This window comes from Hetaerina americana, unplaced genomic scaffold, assembly GCF_022747635.1.
Source record: "Hetaerina americana unplaced genomic scaffold, ioHetAmer1.1.p SCAF_2, whole genome shotgun sequence".
Taxonomy (NCBI): Eukaryota; Metazoa; Arthropoda; class Insecta; order Odonata; family Calopterygidae; genus Hetaerina; species Hetaerina americana.
Genome location: NW_027286763.1, coordinates 51641368 through 51663634, shown reverse-complemented (window position 1 = coordinate 51663634; position 22267 = coordinate 51641368). Strand labels below are relative to the sequence as shown.

Sequence of the window (22267 nt, the reverse complement as noted above, 5' to 3'; positions counted from 1 at the left end):
TGTATGATTTTATTTTACTTTTCATTTATTATCACTGCTACTCCTGGACATGCTTATTGTTCTAGTGCTACACCATTATAATTCCTAGGTGATGGTTCTAGTTATTAAAAAGTTTGTCTTGCCCATTGAGTGGTAGGGAGTACCTCATTGATTTTTTTGGTGCAATGCTACATTAATGGCCTTAGTAAGCTTTGTAGCCTTAATAATAGGACATTGGCTTGCTTAATCTTCAGAACTGGGCAGTTAGGGCCAAGACAGAATGTTAATCTACCCTTTGTATTATCTATTTATTGAAGGCAATGCTTCGATAAACTTGTGTCTGTTAAGAGCTGTTCTGATTTTTATACAGGAAATTGTCAATGTGGTAGGAGTGGATAGAATGGTAACAAGCAAGAAAGTTTTGTTCCTAGTACATCACAGAGTGAGATATCACCAAAAGAGTTATCACAGGAATCATCTTAATACTTTCAAACACAGCAAGTCAGGTTAAAAATAAGGATGCTCAAATCATGATGGTTTTAGGTAATGTGGGCAAAATTTGCTTGAATTGAACACAAAGTGCTTAAATATGTAGATAATTGAAATATTTTTACTGATTTCTTATTGATATTGATGAGACTAGTTGTTTATTTGGCATCAAGGGGGAGATCATTGAAATGCCTTGATAATTGATCTTTAACATTAATCATGCCAAACTTGGCAATGTTAATGGGAAAAAGACAAGGAAATCATGGATGAGATGATAAGAAAGATAGATGAGAGAAGGAAATGGAAGAATGTAACCACTGATTTTGGAAGAAGGAAGTACACAAAGTCAAATAATATATTGATATGCATTACAAATAAAGCTAAAGAAGTATGGTGGAAGATGTAGTGTGAGGATATGCAAAGTTTGCAGAGGAAGGGTGACATAGGTGAGCTATACACGAATGTGGAAACACTGGGAAGTAAGAAGGGAAGATCTGCATTTAGAGTTGGAGATAAGTCAGGTGAGATAGTGGTTGAAGTAGAAAAGATCCAAGAGAGATGGAAGGAATATATAGAAGTGTATGTTAAAGAATCCAGGCCAACAAGCGTTGACATAGAAAAAGAACATGACGTAGATGAAGATAGCTTAGGTCCAGGTATCCTTGATGAGACAGAAAGGGCACTTGGGAGATGAAATTAAATAAGGCCGTGGGGGTAGACAACATTCCTGCAGAACTACTAAAATATTTAGACATTTTAGTAGTTCTGCAAAATATTTGGGAGGAAGAGTCAATACGGACTGATTTGTAGAATCTATGATGAAGGAATCTAGCCGGAAGACTGTGAGATGTGTTAGATCCTATTCTAAAAATGTTTAAAAAAAATTGTAAAGGATACATCATGTGAGGACTACAGAACAATAAGTTTGATATCACATGCAGCTAAAGTTGTTCTCAGGATCATCAACAAAAGGAGAGAGAGTAGGGCAAATGATTATGATCAGTTTGGTTTTAGGAAGGGGAGAGGTACTCATGATGCCATTGCAGTAATGAGATCACTAATCTAAAGGTGTATAGAATACAATCAGGAGATATTTGCCTGTTTCATAGATTTCCAAAAAGCATTTGATAGAGTGAATTGGGAAAAGCTAATGAGTATATTGAAGAAAATAGGAATAGATTGGAGGGAAAGGAGGCTAATCTGCAACCTGTACATGTCTCAGACTGCTCAGGTGCGAGTGGGGAACGGGGAGTCTAGTTGGAAAGTGTTAGGAAGAGGTGTAAGGCAGGGTTGCCCATTATCACCATTGCTGTTCAACCTGTATGCAGAGGAAATGATTAAAGAGGCATGGGAAGAACTGGGGGTCAGAATGAAAGTGGGCGGGGAATTCGTAAAATCAGTTAGGTTTGCTGATGACCAAGGTTTAGTTTGTCAGTCAGCCAAGGGGTTGCAAGAATTGCTGAGTGAATTGGAAATTCATTGCGACAGGTATGGGATGAGAATCAATATTAATAAAACAAAGGTTATGCAATTTTCTTGAAAGAAAAAGGCTAAGCAAAACATTAAAATAGGAGGGGGAAAACTAGAGCAGGTAGAACAGTTTACGTATCTTGGAAGTGTTTTGGGTCAACACGGTCAAAGTAGTTGGGACGTAAAGAGAAGAATTGCGCTGGGCAAAGAGGCTTTAACAAGGAGGAGGTAGTTGATGACTGGGACGTTAATTGAGGATATTAAGAAAAGACTCGTAAAAAGTTTGATATGGAGCGTAGCTATGTACGGCGCGGAAACGTGGTCATTGAAGCAGGAGGATAGACTTAGACTGGAGGCTTTTGAAATGTGGGTGTGGAGAATGGAGAGGGTGAAATGGACCGAGAAGAAAACAAATGAGGAAGTACTCGGTATGGTGGGCGAAGAGAGGGGAAATCCTATGGAAGCAGGAAAAATGGATGAAGGACGTATTGTTCGGTAGTTTGATGTGGAAGACTGTCATAGAGGGGAGAATGTTAGGCAAACGAGGAAAGGGAAGGAACAGGATAGGGATGTTGGACTGGATGAAAGGAGGAAGAAAGTACTCAGAGATGAAAAGGGGTTTGATGTAGAGTAGGATACTGGATTTTGTATTTTGTTAGGAATCACAAAATATTTATTTAGTAGCTGGGTCCATCCTAAAACCTACCTTAACTGGTAGATTACCTAATAATAATATATGTATATATATATATACGAGGGTCATCCGGAAAGTAGTACCCGTTCGTGAAATAAAGACACAAAAGTAAATATTAACAAACATAAAAAATTTTATTTGAAAGAGGATACTTTAAACTACTTCTCAACATAATCTCCAAGCAAATTAAGGCATTTGTCATAACGTGTGACAAGTTTCTGTATTCCTGCTGCATAGTCCTTCGCCGCCAGCTCATTGAGATACGCGAGGGACCCATCTTGCACAAATTTTTGCATAATGCAGATGGTGTTTAACAATTTCATGAACAATTGTTCGAGAAACATTGGGAAAATGCTCACAGATGTCATCAATTGTGACGCGCCGATCGTTCCTCACGAATTCGTCAACTGAGCTCACCAGTTGGTCTGTAATGACAGACGGTCTCCCCGAACGCTCATCGTCGTGTGTGTTCCCCCTCCCCATGTTGAAGTTGCGACACCACCGCCGAACAGACGACTCGTCCATTACATTGTCTCCATACACCTCCTTTAATTGGCGATGAATATCACATGGGCGAACGTTTCTTGCATTGAGGAATTTAATCACTGCCCTCACTTCACAACTGGCGGCGTTCTCAATTTTTTTAAACATTGTAAACAATCACAGAAACAACACAGGCAATGCTAGCGTCACGCAACTTGGCTCAGAGAAGGCAGACAAGCCACTGAAGCTATCTGACCTCGTCCAGCGGCTACTCGCGTCGTCAGCACTTCATGCGGCACGAACGGGTACTACTTTCCGGATGACCCTCGTATGTCACAATAACAATATTGGAATTCAGAAAAAAAGGGTGCAGGGGGTCAAAGATTCTGGTGCTTTTTGCACCGTCGCTAGTGGAAGTTGATTAGAAAACTAGACTTCCACTGATGAAGGTGCAGTGGAAGTGGAGTTTGGTGGTTTCTGCCTCTCTTGTGTATGATTGAAGTTTCAAATCACATTCATACGCTGTGTGTGGTAGTAGATCATTGCAAGGAAAATATTACCACAACGTTAGTGGGTGGCTTTCATCTTACACATTAAAAAATGTCTGTTAAACATTTATTTTTCCTTGTTGTCGTTCAGATGATCTTGCCATGCATATGGATGGTAGACAGGTCTTCGTATGATCTAAGAATCTTGTAGGTGTTTCTATGGTTTAGACGAGTGCTTTAATAGTCAATTTTGGTATATTTACCCTTGGATCATTTGGTTTAGGCCATATTAGACCATAAATGTACTTTAATAGGAATTGATAGCTGATTGTCACTGAGTCAATGAAACAGGTTATGTCTACATTACTCATTGCTATCATACATTGTGTTCTCAAGTTAACAAGTCTAAGGTAGGGTCGTGTCATTCACAAAAAGAAGTACAACTGTCCTTGTTGTGGTATTATATAATATCTATTTAAAAATTAGATTGGGTCCCATTTTAAAGCCATGAGAAATTTTATTGGAACAATGATTGGCAGATTTTATTTAGACTATCAATGACTACAAATTGCTTTTTATTGGTGTAGAAGTCATGTGACAAGTGGTGCACAAGTGAGTCATTGTAAGTCTATTCATCTTATGCCTGATTTAATGAGCTTGTGTAGTAATTGCTAATGAATAATCGTTTTCAATTTGCTAAATAAATCTTGCATTGAGTGAGCCCTCTACATTGACTTCAGTTTTAGTGGGTAGTTGAGTGTTTGTTACCATAGATTTCACTGCATTTACAAGGTTTTTGATGGACTGGTTGAGAAGCATGTGACTCACCTATTTTTCTGGCCTTCTTATTAGATGCATTCAATGTTTGCCTTCCAATTCACAGTACCTAATTTTGCGTCTGAATAGGAGAAAATAATTTGCTGATAGGCAAACGTGGTCCATTTACTTTTGTCTTTATCCATGTCTAGTGTATGATATGTATTATCATTAAAGATAGTCTTTAACTCTAAGAACTATGCATGGTCACAATCTGACTTAGACCATGACAGTATGTGGAGGTCTTTTTGCCTCCTCCTTTTCGATACTTTGTACTTTCCCTCATGCCAATTATAAAGCCTATTCTCTTCCCTGCCTGCCTAACAGTCTCTTCTATTTTGGCCTTTAATATCTGACCACTTCTGACCATTTTATCTATATATATGTCAATATCTCTCGTCCACCCACATTTTTTACATGTTTTGAATTTGATCTAGAAACTTCCTTTCTTTTTCTACCATATATAAAACTTTGTAACTGCCTTCGTCTTTGTTCAACTTATTTTCTCCATTCTTTTTGATGCCCATATTTCAATAGCTTCTCATCTGCACTCACCCTCTTCAAGCCAGTCTTCAGATTTGTTCAGTTTTGGTCTCCATATTTAAGTATTGATCTTTTCTTGTTGCCTTTATTCAGCATGTCTGAAACTCCTTAATTACCTTCGTGTATGTGCTTCTTTCAGCAATATTATTCTTAACGTTTCTACTGCTGCACCCCATTTTCTCCAAGTGCATGAACTGCTCTACTTATTCTAATTTATTTCTTCCTACTTTAATGCTTATTTTAGTATTCCTACTTCTTGAAAATCTCATTATTTCAGTTTTTTCTTGTGCTTAATGTTTATCGCATACTTTTCACATTTGTCCAGTAAAGCACTCTTCAATGACTGCAATCCCTCAGCTATCTAGCTAACTATCGCTTCAGCATCTGCCAACCTTAGTTAAATATCTGACTGCCCTCTTCCTCTCCCATCTCTACCCCTTTCCATGTCAATCTTCATGTGTCCTTTGCGTGTTTGTAAATTATAATGAATTTGTAATAATGAGAAGCCCTACCTCACTCTTATGATTATCTCTGCCCATCATGAATCTCCCTATGCTACGCTTACTTGTTTCATCTAAATTATTGAGAGATTTTCAATCCCTCTATGCTATTCCTATATTCCACAGTATTTAAATTTCACATGCAGTGAAAGTAGTAATGAGTATCATCAATAGAGAGTTACATAGTTGTGTTCACAATTACCAAAGATAGAAATACTTAGGCTTTGGATAAGAGAATACATGGCACTTGTAATTTTGAGAACATTAATAGAAAAGAATACAAAGTATGTACTCATGCAGGTTGGCTATGTGTGCTTCATTGATTTTGAGAAGGCAATTGGAAGAGTAGAGCGAACAAAACTAGTATTAGCCCTGACTACTTTTCTCCATCTCTGCAATTTCTCTGTTGTCTCCTTTGACTGAATTTCCTTGTCTCTGTTGTTTTCTCACCAAACTTTATTATTTAGTACCCTGTGCATTATTTTCCTTCTCTCATTCATCCTAATCCTTGAACCTGTGATCCATGGCTTCTTACTTCTCTTGAGTTTACCATTCCTGTTATTTTTCTTTTGCTGCATTTGCTCTTCCATTATTAAGGTCTGCCCACCTTTCCTCTACAGCTCCCACCCCTTTAATCTCTTATAGCTTTTTTCAAGTATTTATTTGTAGTTATTGCATTACTCAATAATGAGATAAACAGTAACTGTTTTAAATACTTGATATTTTACTCAACTTAATGAGAGCATCATAAAGAGAATGGAAAGAATTGCATTCCAAACTTACCTCCTCCTCTAACTTCAAATACCAGCCTTCAGTTCCAAACAGTTGGCTCCATATTGAAATTAAATTTAAAATACTTCGCCTTTCCACATAAAAATGTGATTTTACCTGATAAAGTTGATTGCTTTATCTCTGGGTCATTCCCTATTCATAAACTGCACTCTCCTACTCCTTCTTTCGTCACATGTATGGCATATCTTGGCATTCCCATTTCCCATCACCATGAGTGATTTCCTCCCAATCATGTTCCCAATTCTTTCTTGTATTCAGTCATACAAACTTTCTATAGTTTCCTCTTAGTAACTATCTGATGGCTTGTAAACTAGGATTACCACTTAATTTGTTGGTTCTGCCTCACTCCTGAGCTAAATTAATTACTCTGTGATAATTTATTTATAAATTATGTCATTTCAGTTAAATATTTTAATAGCCATAAAACATGAAAACAAGAAGTGAGCTATTTACAAGGGTATTACAATAGAGACAATATCAAATGGTTACTTGAGGTTTTTGGATGTAGATAGGGGAAGGTATACATGTATGAGATACAGCAACTATGAGCTCACTGGTAGAAAGGAACTAGGATATATTTGTATGCTTAATGAATTTTGAGATATTTAACTGGGTAATCTGGTCATTACTAATAAGCATTTGAATAAGATAGGAATAGACTGGATGGGGTAAATGACATCCAGAACTTGTACATGTCTATGTCCATTATCACCTGTTCTTTTCAATATATATGTAGAGGAAATGGTGAGGGAGACATAGGAAGGGAAAGGAGTTAGAGGAATTAGATGGCTATAAATAAAACAAAACAATCATTATGAGATTCTCAATAAATCGAAAGGCTGAGATAAACATTCTAGTTGGTTAACATCAGCTATAACAGGTGAAATGATTTCGCTGTTCGGGAAATGTTTTGAAGGAAATTAGGCAGATTTGTGGGAAAATTTAAACAAGAAAGGCAATCAATGAAGCTTTTACAAGGAATGAGTTGATGACAGGGAACTTATGTAAATACAAGTAATTGAAGAAAAGATTTTTGAAACTTTAATGGAGTGTAATTTTGTACAGCTTGAATATTGAAACTTAAAGAATAAGCATCAATTAGAGGCTTTTGAGATGTGGGTGAGAAGAATGGAGAAAATAGAAAGGATAATTACGGGAATGAAGTTCTGGGCATGATAGGGGAAGAGAAAGAGCTATTGGCATAAAATTGTGTTGTATTATAGAGTGTGGGATTAAAAGATATTTTTTTCATATTAATTAAGAGTTAAAAGCAAAGTAGTTTGTAGTGCTGGGGTTCAATGAAAAAACTATCCTAAATTGGTAGACTTCTGCTTAACTAAAACTTAAGAAGTTAAGCACGCAATAATTTTAATATCTGTGAATTTTTATAATAATTTTAATAGAATTATTACAATTTTTGTACCTTCTATTTTTAGTGGGTGATTTGGTTGTTTAATGGATAGTGTTGGTCTACTGACCAGAAGGCCAGGGTTTTCTTTTTGGGGATGCTTCTGGGCACCCTTAGCTTCACCCGAGGTGTGTGATTTTTAGGGTACTTCAATTTCTCTGAAAACCATAGGCAGTACAGGGAAAGGAACTGGTCCCCTGCCCTTATTTCCGAATTTTGCACACCGTTGAACATAGCACTTGGCGAGCCCTCACCTATCAAACCGGCCTAAGGGTTGATAACTGATTTAGCTCTATCTTCATGATGAGAAACAGTGATCCTGAGTAAATTCTGAATGAAAGCATTTCTTTCTAGTTGATTAAATGCGAAACTTGTTGAGATTCAAAATTAACTCGGGAAGTCAATTAAGAGTATGAATTAAATGATTTAAGGAACATTTCGTGGCATCTTATGAGTGTTATTCTTGATTTAAAAAATGATTGTATCAAATTAAAAAAAATACCTTGAAAATGAATAATATCTATTGTTAAATCTGAATTTTGTGATGGAATCTACTAGGGGAAAGGTAGCACATAAGGTTAATTTGCAAAAGCCATGAAACTGTGCAATCTTGTAGCTCTTCCATGGTAGGTAATTTACCCAGTAGTTATGAACTACTGTTTATTCTCCAGGATTTAGATCATCTTAATGAGCATTCATTAACTCCTCCTTATGGTAGGAATGGTTATCACACATTCGTTTTGGGCAGTTTTTCTTGATGGTCTTTTCATATAAGTTGTCTCTAAGACCTTTCAATGCACAATGATGATTTTCACTATTTTTCTTGAAGGTTAAAAAAAATTGTTGATAGTTATAATGAAGTTAAAACCCCACTCAATGATTTGGGCATCCATATGCTGTTCCACCTATACTGTTAATTGTCAACTATATCGGCGACGTCGTCGTCTTGTTTTCCTGATAAATGACAATCGAACCGCGAGCTTTTTAGTTTGTTCGTTCTGTTTGCATTATTTTGCCATCCCTCTCTGAGTTATGTTCGGTACTCATTGAGAATGTTAAATTAAATTGTTGATATTTATTTCTTCCTTGTTGTGGAATTTATTATTTACAGTGAGTAAGTGGTGTTAAATGTCACTGTTATCGCAGCTAAACCTTGGATATAGTAATGGCGGCGAATGGGGAGCTTACTCAAGCAGTGAATGAAGATGATCGTTTAGGGACCCTCCCAAAAGAGAAACCAGTGAATTCTGTGGATGGAGAGTTTTTGAAAGAGTTTGGCCTAGAGTTAAAGGACTTATATCGCCTTGGCTTAAAGTTTTACAAAGGTAATCATGTATTCGATTGAACAATACACCTAAGAGACATTTAAATTGCAACTTTTTTAAGTTTTCGGTAGTTATTCTTGCTGTTGACTCAGGATAATGTCGCCGATGGTGTTAGTTGATACCTAGGTTTTCTGAAATAGCGTGTTACGTAATGATATATTCTTGTCATTATGTTCTTTCTGCATAGATACTAGATAATTATCTCTAGTATCCTAGATACTTAATGAATTTTACATTGATTTTATTTGTGCAATAAATACCCTTTTTGGATATTTTAGTTAGCCTGTATGTTAAATTTGACTAAAAGATGTAATCAATGACGCTGAAATAATTATTCATTGGACATTTTAAACGTGAATTCTAATGTATTTTGCCTTTGCTTTTACCCAAAAATTGTCAGAAAATGTTGGTAAAGCACTGCAGTTATCATACAAGGATAAGTTAAAATTGGTCGCGTATACTCAACAAGTTAGCCATGGAAAATTCAATGCGGATAGTCTTCCACCCCTGGGAGTTCTTGATGTCATTGGAAAGGATAGGAGGTGAGCTGAAACATTTGTCGTAGTACCATGCATTTAAAACAATGTTATTAGTACTGTAGAGAAACATAATCTATGGACTTTTCAGATTGGCGTGGCAGTCACTTGGGGATATGCCTAAGGTGGAAGCCATGATAAATTTCTTGGATTTGTTGGTAAATCTTTGTAACTTATTTAAGCCGTTTATCGCAGCCCATGTCCAGGATATTAAGGAAAAAGAGAGAAAAATGTAAGTTGGAAACCAACCCATAAATTTATACTTACCCTCGGTGGCTATCCCGGATCAATTTTTAGTTGCCCGAGTTTACTTTAATGTTTATCGTCTAAAACTCCTCCAAAGTCATCATTGTGCTATAAGTGATATAGGCAACGCCTTTTATATGAAATTCAAAAGAAATGGTGGAAGTAGAGGGGTGGATAAATCTCTTTCCCCTCTTCTTTACTTTCACATTTTGAGGGGAATTTTTTTTCTGATATCCTCTACCACCGCTATAAACCCACTTTTGAATATATGTAAGCACAACAATGAAACAGGTATAACTTGCTGACGTTTTTATTATAGTGTTAGACTTCAGTATCAAACAGCATACTTAAATGTTTCATTTGAGTCTATAATTGTATGTAGTTGGTATGTAGACTGCGTTAAAGAGAAATTTTGAATAATTTTAAAATACAGGAGTGTAATGGACTTGTAGAGAGTTTAAAGCAGTTGAGGGACTCTTGATTGTAAATATTTCAAATGAGCCGTTACTGGTAGAAGTAATAATTAAAAGAGTGTGGTAATTTAATATAAAACTATTTAAGCTTTAGAACACCTTTGTGTGGCGTACATTTCTTTTGCTGTAAATTTTGATTCGATGTCTAGAATAATTATAGATAAAATAAATTGCAGGAAGGAAGATTTAGAAAAGAAGAGGGAATTTGAGGAGGAAAAGAGATTGATTGAAGAAACAAAAGCAAAAGAAGAGGAAGAAAAGATGAAACAAGAGCAACAACGGTAAGTTGAAAGTGGAATACTGTTTGCTCAAATGGCCATTTTGACTATGAAAATACTTGTGTTCCTAAAAGTTTATGGGAATGGCTATTCAAATGTTATCAGTTTAAAATATACAGTTTAACCTCATTTTGAGGGCTCTACATTTGTAAAATGGCAGTGTAAAAGTGTAAGTGGGTGAGTTTTAATGATAGCAATGGGTAACTGATAGGTGATTACACTTTTTATCTTCACTTTGTTAACATGAAGTTCTATAGTCTATTCTGGAGCATAAGATACTGTGTCTTGCTATATGACTTTAGTTATTGTTTAACTTTTTCGTGCATTCTTTTGTCCTGTCTTTCACTAGCCATTCGGCAAACCCTGTAGCAGTGTAACCTAGCTGTGTGGTAACCTAAAATGAAGTCCAGTGGCTGTGCGATGACCCATTTCTTTTAACTAGACCATTATTTGAAAGGAATGTGTTGTTCTGTTTTGACTTCACTTTTGTTTATTGCATCTGACAGTGTTTACAGTCTAGACAGTGTCATCAGTTTAAAGGTTATGGTATTTATATAGAAAAACAGTAGATAAAGGTGCTAAATACCTTGCTTAGGAGGGAAGAGGTGCAGAAAAGAATTTTTGGTGGGGAGACAGTGTAAGATTGAAGAGGATGCACCTGCCAATGTTACATGGACTCTTGGTACTTGGAACATAAAAGCTGTGCATGGAAAGGAACAAGAGTTATTGAATGAAATGGCTGAATGAAAATTGGATGCCCTGTGTGTGCAATAGGGGTCTGCTGTCAACATTGATGGAAATGGTTTAGCTCTGTGATTAGGATTTGGTTATAGTATATGCAGCATTCTAAGTGTGGACGTATTTCTGAATCAAGAGGCCTAATATCCATTTGGGAATAGTGTTATTCTATCATAGATTGTCCTGAGTTAATATGAAAGTTGGCATTCAGAGATTTGAAATAACGACTTGTAATGCATCAGTGGTTGGGAAGCATAGGTTGCCAGTTCTGAGGAATTTTAAGAAAAGTTCTAAATGAGTGTGACCCTGTTGAAAGGATAAGTATGAGATGTAGGTAATAGTACAGCAGGCATGAAGAGAGAATTGGGCTTTGAGTGACTGGTTTGAAAGAAAACTTCTTGTAAAACAAGGATCTACATATAATGTCATGTGTTTATGGGTGACTGTGAGAGAGGTGAGTGGATAGATAAGGTAGTTGTAATGATTGGAGATGCAAATATAAGCTTGCAAAAATATCTTTGGTGGCTCTAGAAAACTTGCTAAACCGGTAGATTACCTTAAAAAAAATTAACTTCACAACAGTGCAGGTCATGTGTGCTTGAGAGAAGTGCGTGGAAAATGAAAAGAAATATGGTAGTCCTTCCTTGTGGTGTGCATGATTTTGTGTAATGCTGTTCTTGGCAGTAGGTTATAAATCTCAAAAACATCATGTTTCCTTCCCTCCTGAATTACCCAAAGACTACAAGAAACTTTTGATCCTCCTATAGTGCCTTAATTTAGCTACTACAGTAATTTACTGCAGCTTAATGCGTCACTTAATGTCTTCTTTATGGCATTGAACCATCTGGACAGTGGGACAGTTTGAAAGAGCCTTCATTGTGTAAAAATGTATTATGAAAGAACTAATTTGATATGGTTTTCTATTAAAAATACTAGGATTACAAGTACACCATCAATCTTAACTTAGTTCACGGAAGCACTTAACTAGAATTTTCACTTTTAAAGCAAAAGTTTAAGAAATGGAAACATGAAGTTAACCATGGGCAATAGTGATGATGTTCAAGTATTTCTGTCTCTGGTAGATGGAGCTGTATTCTAGGCATGGTGTAGGTCAAGTGAGGACTGATTGAATTTATATGCATTTATCACCTTTGCTTTCACCTATTTTTTTTGATAATGATAGGCAATTATTTCTTCATTTGTGGTGTTTAGTATTAAAATTTCTTTAGAATCTACACTGCAAGGTGTGGAAGATAGGGAGACGATTGTTGAGGTGATTTAAGTAATAAAGTGCATATGTGTGCGTTGTGGTGGTGAATCGTGCAAAGGAATAGCGAAACCATAAATCTTCTCTATTCAGCAATATTTTCGGGCACTATTTATCCCTTTGATATTTTATCGCCGTTGTCTTATATGCTGGTGCTAGTTTTTTTTATTGAAAATGTTTGACGCCCCGACCCTGGAAGTCATTGTAATGGGAACGATTAATTTCCCAAATGTACGTTTCGTTTATTCTCACTGATAATATCGCCACAACACTCTGCCCCCCCTCCTCCCGTGCGCCAATTGCTCAGCCCCGGGGTGGAAGTTTTCCTTCCCTGCATCTTAATGGAGGTTCGGCACCAAATAGCCGTTTGTGTCACATATTCACAAGTATCCACCACCTCCACGCTCTCTCTGCTCGTCCCCGGTCTCCCTCTCACACCGTCCTCTCGGGCGGTCGGGGGTGTGGGGTCTGCCTGTGTGGAGTCGTTCCTGGGGGGAGGGGCAGCTGGGGACGGAGGGTTTAGGTTGGAGGAGGGCGGCGTGGTGACTCCCCATCTACCCTCCTCCCTCCTGTTTATTAGCCACACGGCGATAAGAGGGCTGAGTCGGAAGGGCGAATGGAGCGGGAGGGAAAAGGAGGGGATTGGGTTCCTGGACGCCCCCGCCCGGTCTCCCCTCCAAGCTTCCCCTCCCCACTTCACGCCCGCCTCTTCACCCTTGGTGAGGCTAGAGAAAATCTCCGCGCCGCCAACTCATGACGTCCTCTCGATTTCCAGGCGGCAGATCCAGGAGGCCCTCAATCAGCAGACCTACCACCACTTCAAGGCTTACGCGGAGCAGCAGTTCCCAGGAAATCCTGAGCAGGTGAGCTTCGCTTCCACCCTTTTCACTTCCCACGACAGGAGCAGGGAATCTTTCGGATATTCCTCAAACCCCTATGGTCGTGACAGGACGGATCATTCCCAATACGAAGTTTCTGAACGAATTGTTCAATGCCGATTTGTGAATAGGAGACGGTGGAGAAGGATTGTCTGAAGTATCTACGCACTCGAGAGAATATTAGGGAGGTCCGCATCCTCATACTTTTCACGTGCTCAACACCCCATCGACTATTATTGCTGGAAACATTTTGGAAGAGTATTTAGTTATTCCCTGCCCTTATCGAAGGCTGAGGATTTGGAAGGTGGGAATCCTGGATCGCCATATGGTTTCGGTGAGTTGCCCAAGGTACACACCGACCCTCACCATTTCATAATTTATCTTATTTTGTGTGTTATATATTTTCTCAGTTGTCCGTGTCCATTTCCTAGCAACCCATATGGACGATGTTATAATCGTGTTTAAGGTGCTCCTACGTCCGATGTTATCGTTTTCCGTGTACAAAGGTGAAGAAAAAGCATTGCTTGACAACACAGGATCCGAGACGGATGCGAGGTACGAACGCTTAAACTCCTGGTTAGTCGGCGAGTGTGTAGTTTGCAGGCATAGAATTTGTCTCCTGTCGATTTATCACGAGGATAAGGAAAACGAATTAAAACACGATAAATTAATATCCCTTTTAAATCCTCATAAAATGTAAATTTCTCACTGAAGAGCTTTTACCGGGCAATTTATAAAATATTTGACCGTTTTATGTATTGTAGCTGCTTGCATAATGTTTACTCACCCCTATCATATACTGTACCGATTCCTGGAATATACGACATTGAAAGAAAGTTATAATTTCTTCTGATGAGCCGATCGAATCACCTGCTTCGTCTACACTTAACGAACTCGAATTCATCAGGTCATGGAAGATTAAATTATGCCTAATGGACTACCTCTTGTCTGTTTGAGTTGTGGAAATTTAATACGTATATGCAGAACATGAACTACGTGTTAGGCTCACGTGAAAATATCTTAAGATTGGACGAGATTTACACAGCCTTTAAGATAAGTTTGAAAATGTCTTCTTTTCGCGCAGAATATATTTTCCACTCGTAAGTCTATCTCCATTCATTTTTCATCTCACCGCCCCATATGTTCATGTATATATGGTATCCTCTAGTAGATTATGAGCGCCGCTTTGTTATTTCTATAACTCTGATGTTAGCTTTATGTGGCTGCGTGCGTTTTCATGCTATCCGGTATCACTGAATCTATAAACTTAGAATTTTTTCATACTATAAACTGTATTATACTTCAACCGGTTTCGACGCATAGGCGACATAATCAGGTATACTATATGTTACAATGCTAAGTTCCTTTATTCGGCGATCCTAATTTTCACAAAGTAGAGCTTCAAACCATGAATTCTATTCGATGTTCGTAAAACGATTTTATTATATATATAATTGTCGCTGACCCGAAGTCTGGCGCGGGTATTTGATTCCATTCCTTTGTTCAATTCGGCATTCAAGAAGTTCACATCTTAGATTTTCTAGTGTGTGCCGTTTATATTTTTTCAGTTCCAGAGACACCTGTAGTGTCTTTGGATTTTGTTCAGTTACTGAACGATATGGGCTGCCATGGATTTCAACACTGTTGAGGGAAAGGGATTGATTGAAAGCAAGGAAAATGTTAATAAATGACACATGTACATACCTAAATCTGACTCGTTAGGATATTCAAAAAACGTGTAAAATTGAGATTTTGGGAATGTCTATCTGAAGTAAATGTCCTTGATGTGTCCGTGATCCTGAAAATTATAGTTGTTTGAATAATGTCGTACTGTAGAGGTCGCTCATACCCCGTTGCAATACACTTTCAAAATGCTTCCTTATTTTCACGACTCTTTACATTTGAGATACCCAAATTTATGATATGTGAAGCACTCACTCCAATTTATAACTAAAAACATTCTTATTATGACCGAGCAAATTCAGGAGAATTCCTGGCCTGAACAATCTTAACCCCAGCATCCTGGAGGAGGTAAAGTCGGCGTTGGGTGTTATACTGGCGTAATTTCGTGATTTCGATGGGACTCGCCCCTCTTCATCTAGTCGTACGGCTGGCGTACGCCACCAGCACACGCGCTCGTCACGTCGCGGCCAGCACGCGTCTGGTACCAAGAGCTGGCTTCCGCCCATAAACGCTCACCCGCTTAATCCCTTCCGTATCTTTCCTCGCATCCATCGTAGATTGTGTCTGGCGGGCGGCAGATTCGATTTCGGTCAGAATTCGTTCGTGTTTTCCCAGTGTCTCGGAGAGGAAAACGGGGAGATTGACCAGCGGCAGATGGATCGAGGTGCAATAATTCTTGCCGCGTAGGGAAAAAGTTTAATCTTTTTTCACAGGCCCGTTCGGATGGAGAAATGGTTGCGAGGAAGGGTTAGGCTCTCCTCGTCCATGCCTGTGGTAATTAGTCTCCCGTGAGCTCGCCACGAGCTAACACTTAAGTGTGGCGCCATCGTCTCGCAGATATTGTTTGTCGATTTTCCCTTTCGCTTGTTGGTCGATTGAACCAGTCGTCCTTCCTTTTCCCGCCGGGTGCTATTGGCGGACGAGGTAGCTTGTTTCTATTTTGATTTTTACCTCCCAATTCCATTCGTTTAAAGGTTCCCATGTGGTCGCGAGACCAATCTCCACGAAAAGCTCAGAATCGTAAAGATCCGGATAATTTGACGGAACGGCCGGCCGTGTTGATGAAAGTTGAGCGTTAAGCACATGTTTAATGACGTGGGTGTGCTCCTGGGAGAGGATATTTTTTGAAGGGCCATGGACATTGTCTTCGCCCGGCGCTCCCGGTCGGTGCCCGCGTCAGTTGAGACGCTAATGAGGGTAATTTTGTGCTTTTCAATTTCAAGGCTGCGTGTAATTGTGTGACGGAAAAAATAATAACGATCGACCCGCCTTTAGTGGCTGACACTAACTTCGGTGCCAGTTAATTGGTATAATTTTGCTTCCTTGAATCACGTCAAAATAATGATTACTGCAATTAGAAATATCGTCACTCGTCCTCAATTTCATGTCGAACAATACACCTATTTTACGTATTTAACAATGTGTTAAGCTGGTCCGTATGTGAAACAATATTTAGCAATGTGTTAGCTGGTGTTATAATAATTAAACGGTGATTGAGTGATGTGGACAGGCATGAACGTTTAAGGATATTGTCATCTAATGAAATCATTCCCGTGACACTGACCCGTGTATCCGTCGCGGGTTAAGCTCTCGGCTCTGTCATGGGTCATGCTTTCATTAATCGGCTTTCTTTCATTTGAAGTGATTAGTTATATTTTGATATACTCCAACTACTTAACTTAATTTTTGACGTTGCATGCCTGGATCTCCTGCCACACACCCTGGCAGCGGCTTGCAGGGTACCATGTTTTGTAAAAATTCAACCAAGCTTACTCGGCTCACTATTAATTTTATTCGAGATTTGCCATGGTTCGGTTAGTTTTGCGAAATGGTCTATGCGTCTCAGCACCAAAGGAACACAATGATGATACATTTATTCATTGAGGGGGCCTACTCCTCACGAGTTTCCGAATGACCGGATCAATTTTACCGACCGTTTCAGGGTTCATGATCATGTGAAGTAACCGTTTGATACTTCTAAATTGTACCCTGACCCCATGTTGATTATATTTTATTATGAAAAAGTATAAATCACTCGATTATCAATATTAAAACCACCGCCAGGGTGTGTGAAAGGGGGTGATGACACACCAAGTGTGCAACATGAAAATGTGTGTATGAATTAAAATAATGTGGATAATAAAAACTACCAATGCATGCAATACGGCTTCTGAGTAAGATATACTTCTCTACGCACACGAGAGAAGTTGTCGGTCAATGAAGGACAATAACTGAGATTAGGTATAGAACAGATAGATTTAAGAGGTAATATTTCCCACGAAAGATAAGGGTTCAGGATAACGCTGTCCGACTGCACTGGAAGGGATAGGTATTTTGGGTTTAAGGTAGTCTGGTGTGCAATCACCCCCTGTCACTCACATCGGTGGCTTGCGGGGTACTCTGTAAATGAATAAATAAAATAATAAATAATCTAAGGTGAGAAAAGGCCACGCTGATTTGTAGTCACTAGTAAGATACGTTTATATGCCGACGATGCTGTGGTTTGACGAGATATCCTTAATCCTGAGGACACAGCAGCGTTTTTAGATGACCTAAATGCAATACAACCTTGGTGCAACACATGGAAATTATAATTTACTTAAAAAAACTTGTGATGAATTTTTGGAAAAGGAGCAATTCCATCCCGAACGCCTACCGCATTGCGAACACCGAAATAGAATGTGTGGACTCGATTTCGTTAGGCACTGGCTCACACCATCATTTTCTGCCCTCTACCGCAATGTGACCATTACTGTGTCTGAAGTTACTGCTGCCTGTCACTAAATCACTCACACAGGGGCGGAGGTAGGTGCTGCAGATACCGCTGGGCTATCCTCCGATAGCGACTGATACCTGTTGGAGACTGGGATAAGGTTTGCCTTTGCATCTGCCATCCTTCGCCGCAGCGTCAATTTTCCTCCGCTACTGCGCGAGGCAATCTTCCGGTTTCCGGAATGGCGCCTCTCCCCATCAAAAGACCCGTGCGGCTCCATTGGCGCGGCGAATTTTCGCAACTCCACCAACAGTCAAGCCCTTCCGCGAAAGACCAACCTTCCCGTCAACCTTTGATAGAAGCTCCGACACGATACCCTCCAACGCAGCGATATGGGCCCTAAGAGACACGCCTTCACTGGCGCAGGCGTACATGGTGACGGTAAACATAAATCCTAATTCTATCGAAAATGCCAAATTTTTAAACAAGGGCTTGGTCAAAACAATGAAAGTTACACGTATAATAAATGAAAGATTTGTATTAGTTGGAAGGTTAATTTTATCTTATAACCTTTGACCAGGAGGGACCTGATGTAAAGTAGGATGTTGTGTTTTGCTAGGGGTCACAAATTATTAAATTAGTAATTATGTCCATCCAAAAACCTACCTTAACTGGTAGATTACCTTTAAAAAAAAACCTTCTACCAACAGAGACCAATTATGTTTCAGCGTCAGGTCATGCGTTTCTGACCCAAGGAGTTGCCGTCATAAACCGGAATCGTTACAGCCACTATCTCCCCGCTGTCGGAACACCAGCGGAATACGTCCATTTGAAATTAGTGACTAAAAGGCGTAATCAAACTCCATGACGCGTGACATAATGTTATTATAGTGATTACATTACATAGTACCCTGCAAGCCACCAGGAGGGTATGTAGCAGGGGGTGATTGCTAGCGCGGTCGGACTACGTTATTCTGATCCCTTCTCCTTCGTGGGAAAAAAATGGCATCTTAAATCTACGGGTTCTGCACTTAATCTCTCTAATTTTACTAACGTGACCTCACATTCCGTATCACGATGGGGCTAATAATACATTTTAAACATCATCGCTAAAGAGATATCGCTCCGAATTATGTGAGATATTATATCTGCAATGTAAAATTTGCTCCGTGAGTCCTAGCCTAGCTCCTCTAATACTTTTGATACGCTACTCATTTTATCGTGCCAAACTTTTACAAATCTAGCTCTTCTACGCAGCACACGATCCAATTTGGCAATAAGTCCAACTTCATGAGGATCCCATAAACTAGAAGCATATTCTAAATGAGACCTAATTAGCGAAAGATAATATTTCTTGTTGACCATTTCGTCACATTTCCTAAATACTCTTCAAATAAATCCTTATAGTTTGTTTGCTCGCTTGTCCACATATTTCCCATTTATGTTTCATCCAGGAGGGGCCGTGAGTGAGGGTAACCCTTAAGTACGAGTATTTAAGATTCCATTGACTACTAAGTCATATTCCACTCCTCTCCTTCACTCGTCTCCTGTTAGGCCCAATAGGCCTTAACAACCGGTTTTTCGACCTATATGGTAACCAGATTATTTTATCCAAACAGAATCATATCACAATAAAGGCGGAAAGTTCAAGGGAAGAATTGATAACGTATCCAGTTATTGACAAATGGTTCATATGCGTGATACAGAAATAATCTCCTTTCTTCTGCCGGAATCAGTACTATCTCCAAATCCATTCTATAAATAGGTGTTATAAGCATGGAATATTGTTATTATCGTATGGTTTTGTCACATTCATAACTGGACTGATTCTCTTGGCTTAAAGTTTGAGGAAAGAAATTATTACTACCTTCGAGTTTTTCGATGTGAAAAACTATACTGAAACGATATTGATAGAGAATCCATAAGCATTCTGGTCATACGTCAGAGAAGTTCAGGGAAATTCGTCAAATGTCAATTCTCTCAAAAATGTTAAAGCCTAAAGATTAACCAGCGGTTTGGAAAAGGCTTACTTATTAAATTCCTTCTTTCAAAGCGTCTTCACTAATATCTCACAGAATACTACCGATAGCTACCCAATTGTGCCGGTCAACCGATGCCCAAAATTGAAATCTCACATAATGGAGGAGAGTGTTTGCTGAAAAATATTAAGCATAATAAATCCTTCGTGCCCGATGAAATACCCGCTCGTATATTTAAGGATCTAGCTTGGGAAGTTGCGCCGTATCTAGAAATATTATTTAAGAAGTCGCTGATAGATCACAAGGTTCCCAGAGATTGGAAAACGGCTAACGTAACACCAATATTTGAAAACGGAGACAAGGAGGAACCGAGTAATTCCAGACCTATTTCCCTCACGTCCATTTCGTGCTAGGTGATGGAATATATAGTTGCTAGTTCGATCGTGAGACACCTCGATAGTCGGAAGTTATTAATGAAAAATCAGCACGGTTTCCGAAAAAGTAGTTCCTGGGAGACACAACTTGCGCTTTTTGTTCATGGTATTCTTATTTCGAGAGAGAGCAATGTTCCAGTGGGCGCGATTTTTCTAGATTTTAAGAAATCCTCCGACAAAGTACCTCATACGAAACTACTCGCAAAGCTAGAAGCATATGGCATGGACTAAAGACTTTTTGATTGGTCGGGTTCAAAGAGTAGCCATAGTTGGAGTTAGCTCAACTGCAGCAGAAGTTACTTCAGGTGTTCACCAGGGAAGTGTTATCGGACTTCTTTTATTCCTACTTTATGTGAACGACATTGACTCCGTAGTCTCTGGTGAAATATGTTTATTTGCCGAAGATGGAGTGGTTTACCGTGATATCCGTGATCCTGAGTGCATAGCAGCTTTGTCAAATGATCTCAATGCTATACAACGCTGGTACGACACTAGGCAATTGGGATTGCCTGCGTAGTCGTAAATATTTGGAAAAATAGCAATTCCCACCCGAACGCCTACTGAATTGGGAACACCGAAATGGAATGTGTAGACTCAATTAAATACCTAGGCGTTACCCTCACTCACGACCTCTCCTGGGTGAAACACTTACAGGAAATACATGTGGACAAGCTAACAAAAAAAATTAGGATTTATTGGAAGAGTACTGGGTAAATGTGATGAAAAGGTAAAAGAGAAATGTTATCTGTCGTTGGCTAGGCCTCATTTAAAATATGCTGCAAGTACGTATCTTCACGAAGCTGGATTAATTGCCGAATTGGATCGCGTGCAGCGTTGAGGTGCTAGATTTGTAAAACGTTAGGATTGACTTAGTAACGTATCCAAATGTTAGAACAGCTAGGCTGGGAATCACTTACGGAGCGAAGGTTAAATTACAGATTGAAGCTCTTGCATAAATTGGAAGGAGGTCTCCTAAGGAGTGATTTTGAAAATATATTATTACCCCCATCGTACTACGGTAGGGGAGATCATGACAGTAAAATTAGAGAGATTAAGTGTAAAACAGACGATTTAAGATTTTTCCTCGAACGATAGGGAATCATAATAACATTGGTCGACAGCGGTAGGGTCATGTTCGGGTAAAATGATTCTGGTGAGTATTCACCCACTGCCACACACCCTAGCGGTAGCTTGCAGGGTACTAAAAATTAAATTAAATAATAATTAGTGGGTTGCTATTTTCTCGATGGTTGCGACAGTGAAACAGTTTTGATCGGCTGGAGGGTGAGAAATTCGGAAATTTAAAATGATTCTGGTGAGTGTTCACCCCTTGCCACACACCCTGGCGGTGGCTTGCAGGGTATGTATAAATTTCAAAAAATAAATAAAATACTGAAGCCGTATTTACGTTTCTTGGGTTAATACGAGTCAAGGGTTAATCTCTTAAATAACCTCCATTGTTTTCAGTGCACATTGTCCCATGGTTTTACCCCAAGTGCCGGGAAGCTTTACTTCTGAGTAATACTAAGAATGGATAACAGTTGTTATAGTCGTCTGAAATCTACCCTTTGCCTTAATCGGTACCGCTCTTAACCGTCAAAGATATATTAAAACGCCGGGAGGGGAACCGAGCGACAGCGAACTGAAAAGAGTTCAGTGTTTTGTCGTTATCTCATCTAGCTTTAGTTTTTGTCCTTGTTACCTGCAGCTCTTCTCATCGGCGTAGAAAAGTATAGCTTACCGTACCCTTAGATACCGGAGTACATTTACCTGCAGTAATCATTATATACTTAAATATTTTACAAAAATGTATTGTTGCTGAAAATTGAGATAAACTCTGTTTTAGATTATACATGGCTGGCGTGTAATTAACCCCAGCCACACTAGTGGTAGCTTGCAGGGGACCCTGTAGATACATCAACGCGTTAATGAACGAAATTTTATACTTTGCCGTTTAATCAAAGACAATTAGGTTTAAATCTTGAAAGGCAACCGATTTCCGGTCCCCCATGTCCACAGTTTCTCTTCAAGACTATTTTCAAGTGGGAATAATGG

At 39.0% G+C, this 22267-nt stretch overlaps 1 protein-coding gene across 2 annotated transcripts in view; it reads left to right on the top strand.

The window, feature by feature from the left end:
- The first annotated feature begins 8634 nt into the window (after nt 1–8634).
- Nucleotides 8635–22267, top strand: part of LOC139687698 (Golgi resident protein GCP60) — a 37045-nt gene continuing 23412 nt past the window's right edge. For both annotated transcript variants that reach the window (XM_071584951.1, XM_071584950.1), the window contains exons 1-5: nt 8635–8987; nt 9388–9529; nt 9615–9755; nt 10419–10523; nt 13301–13388. In XM_071584951.1, coding sequence (XP_071441052.1) covers nt 8828–8987; nt 9388–9529; nt 9615–9755; nt 10419–10523; nt 13301–13388 — 636 coding nt within the window. In that variant the 5' untranslated portion in view covers nt 8635–8827. The remainder of the gene's footprint in view (nt 8988–9387; nt 9530–9614; nt 9756–10418; nt 10524–13300; nt 13389–22267) is intronic.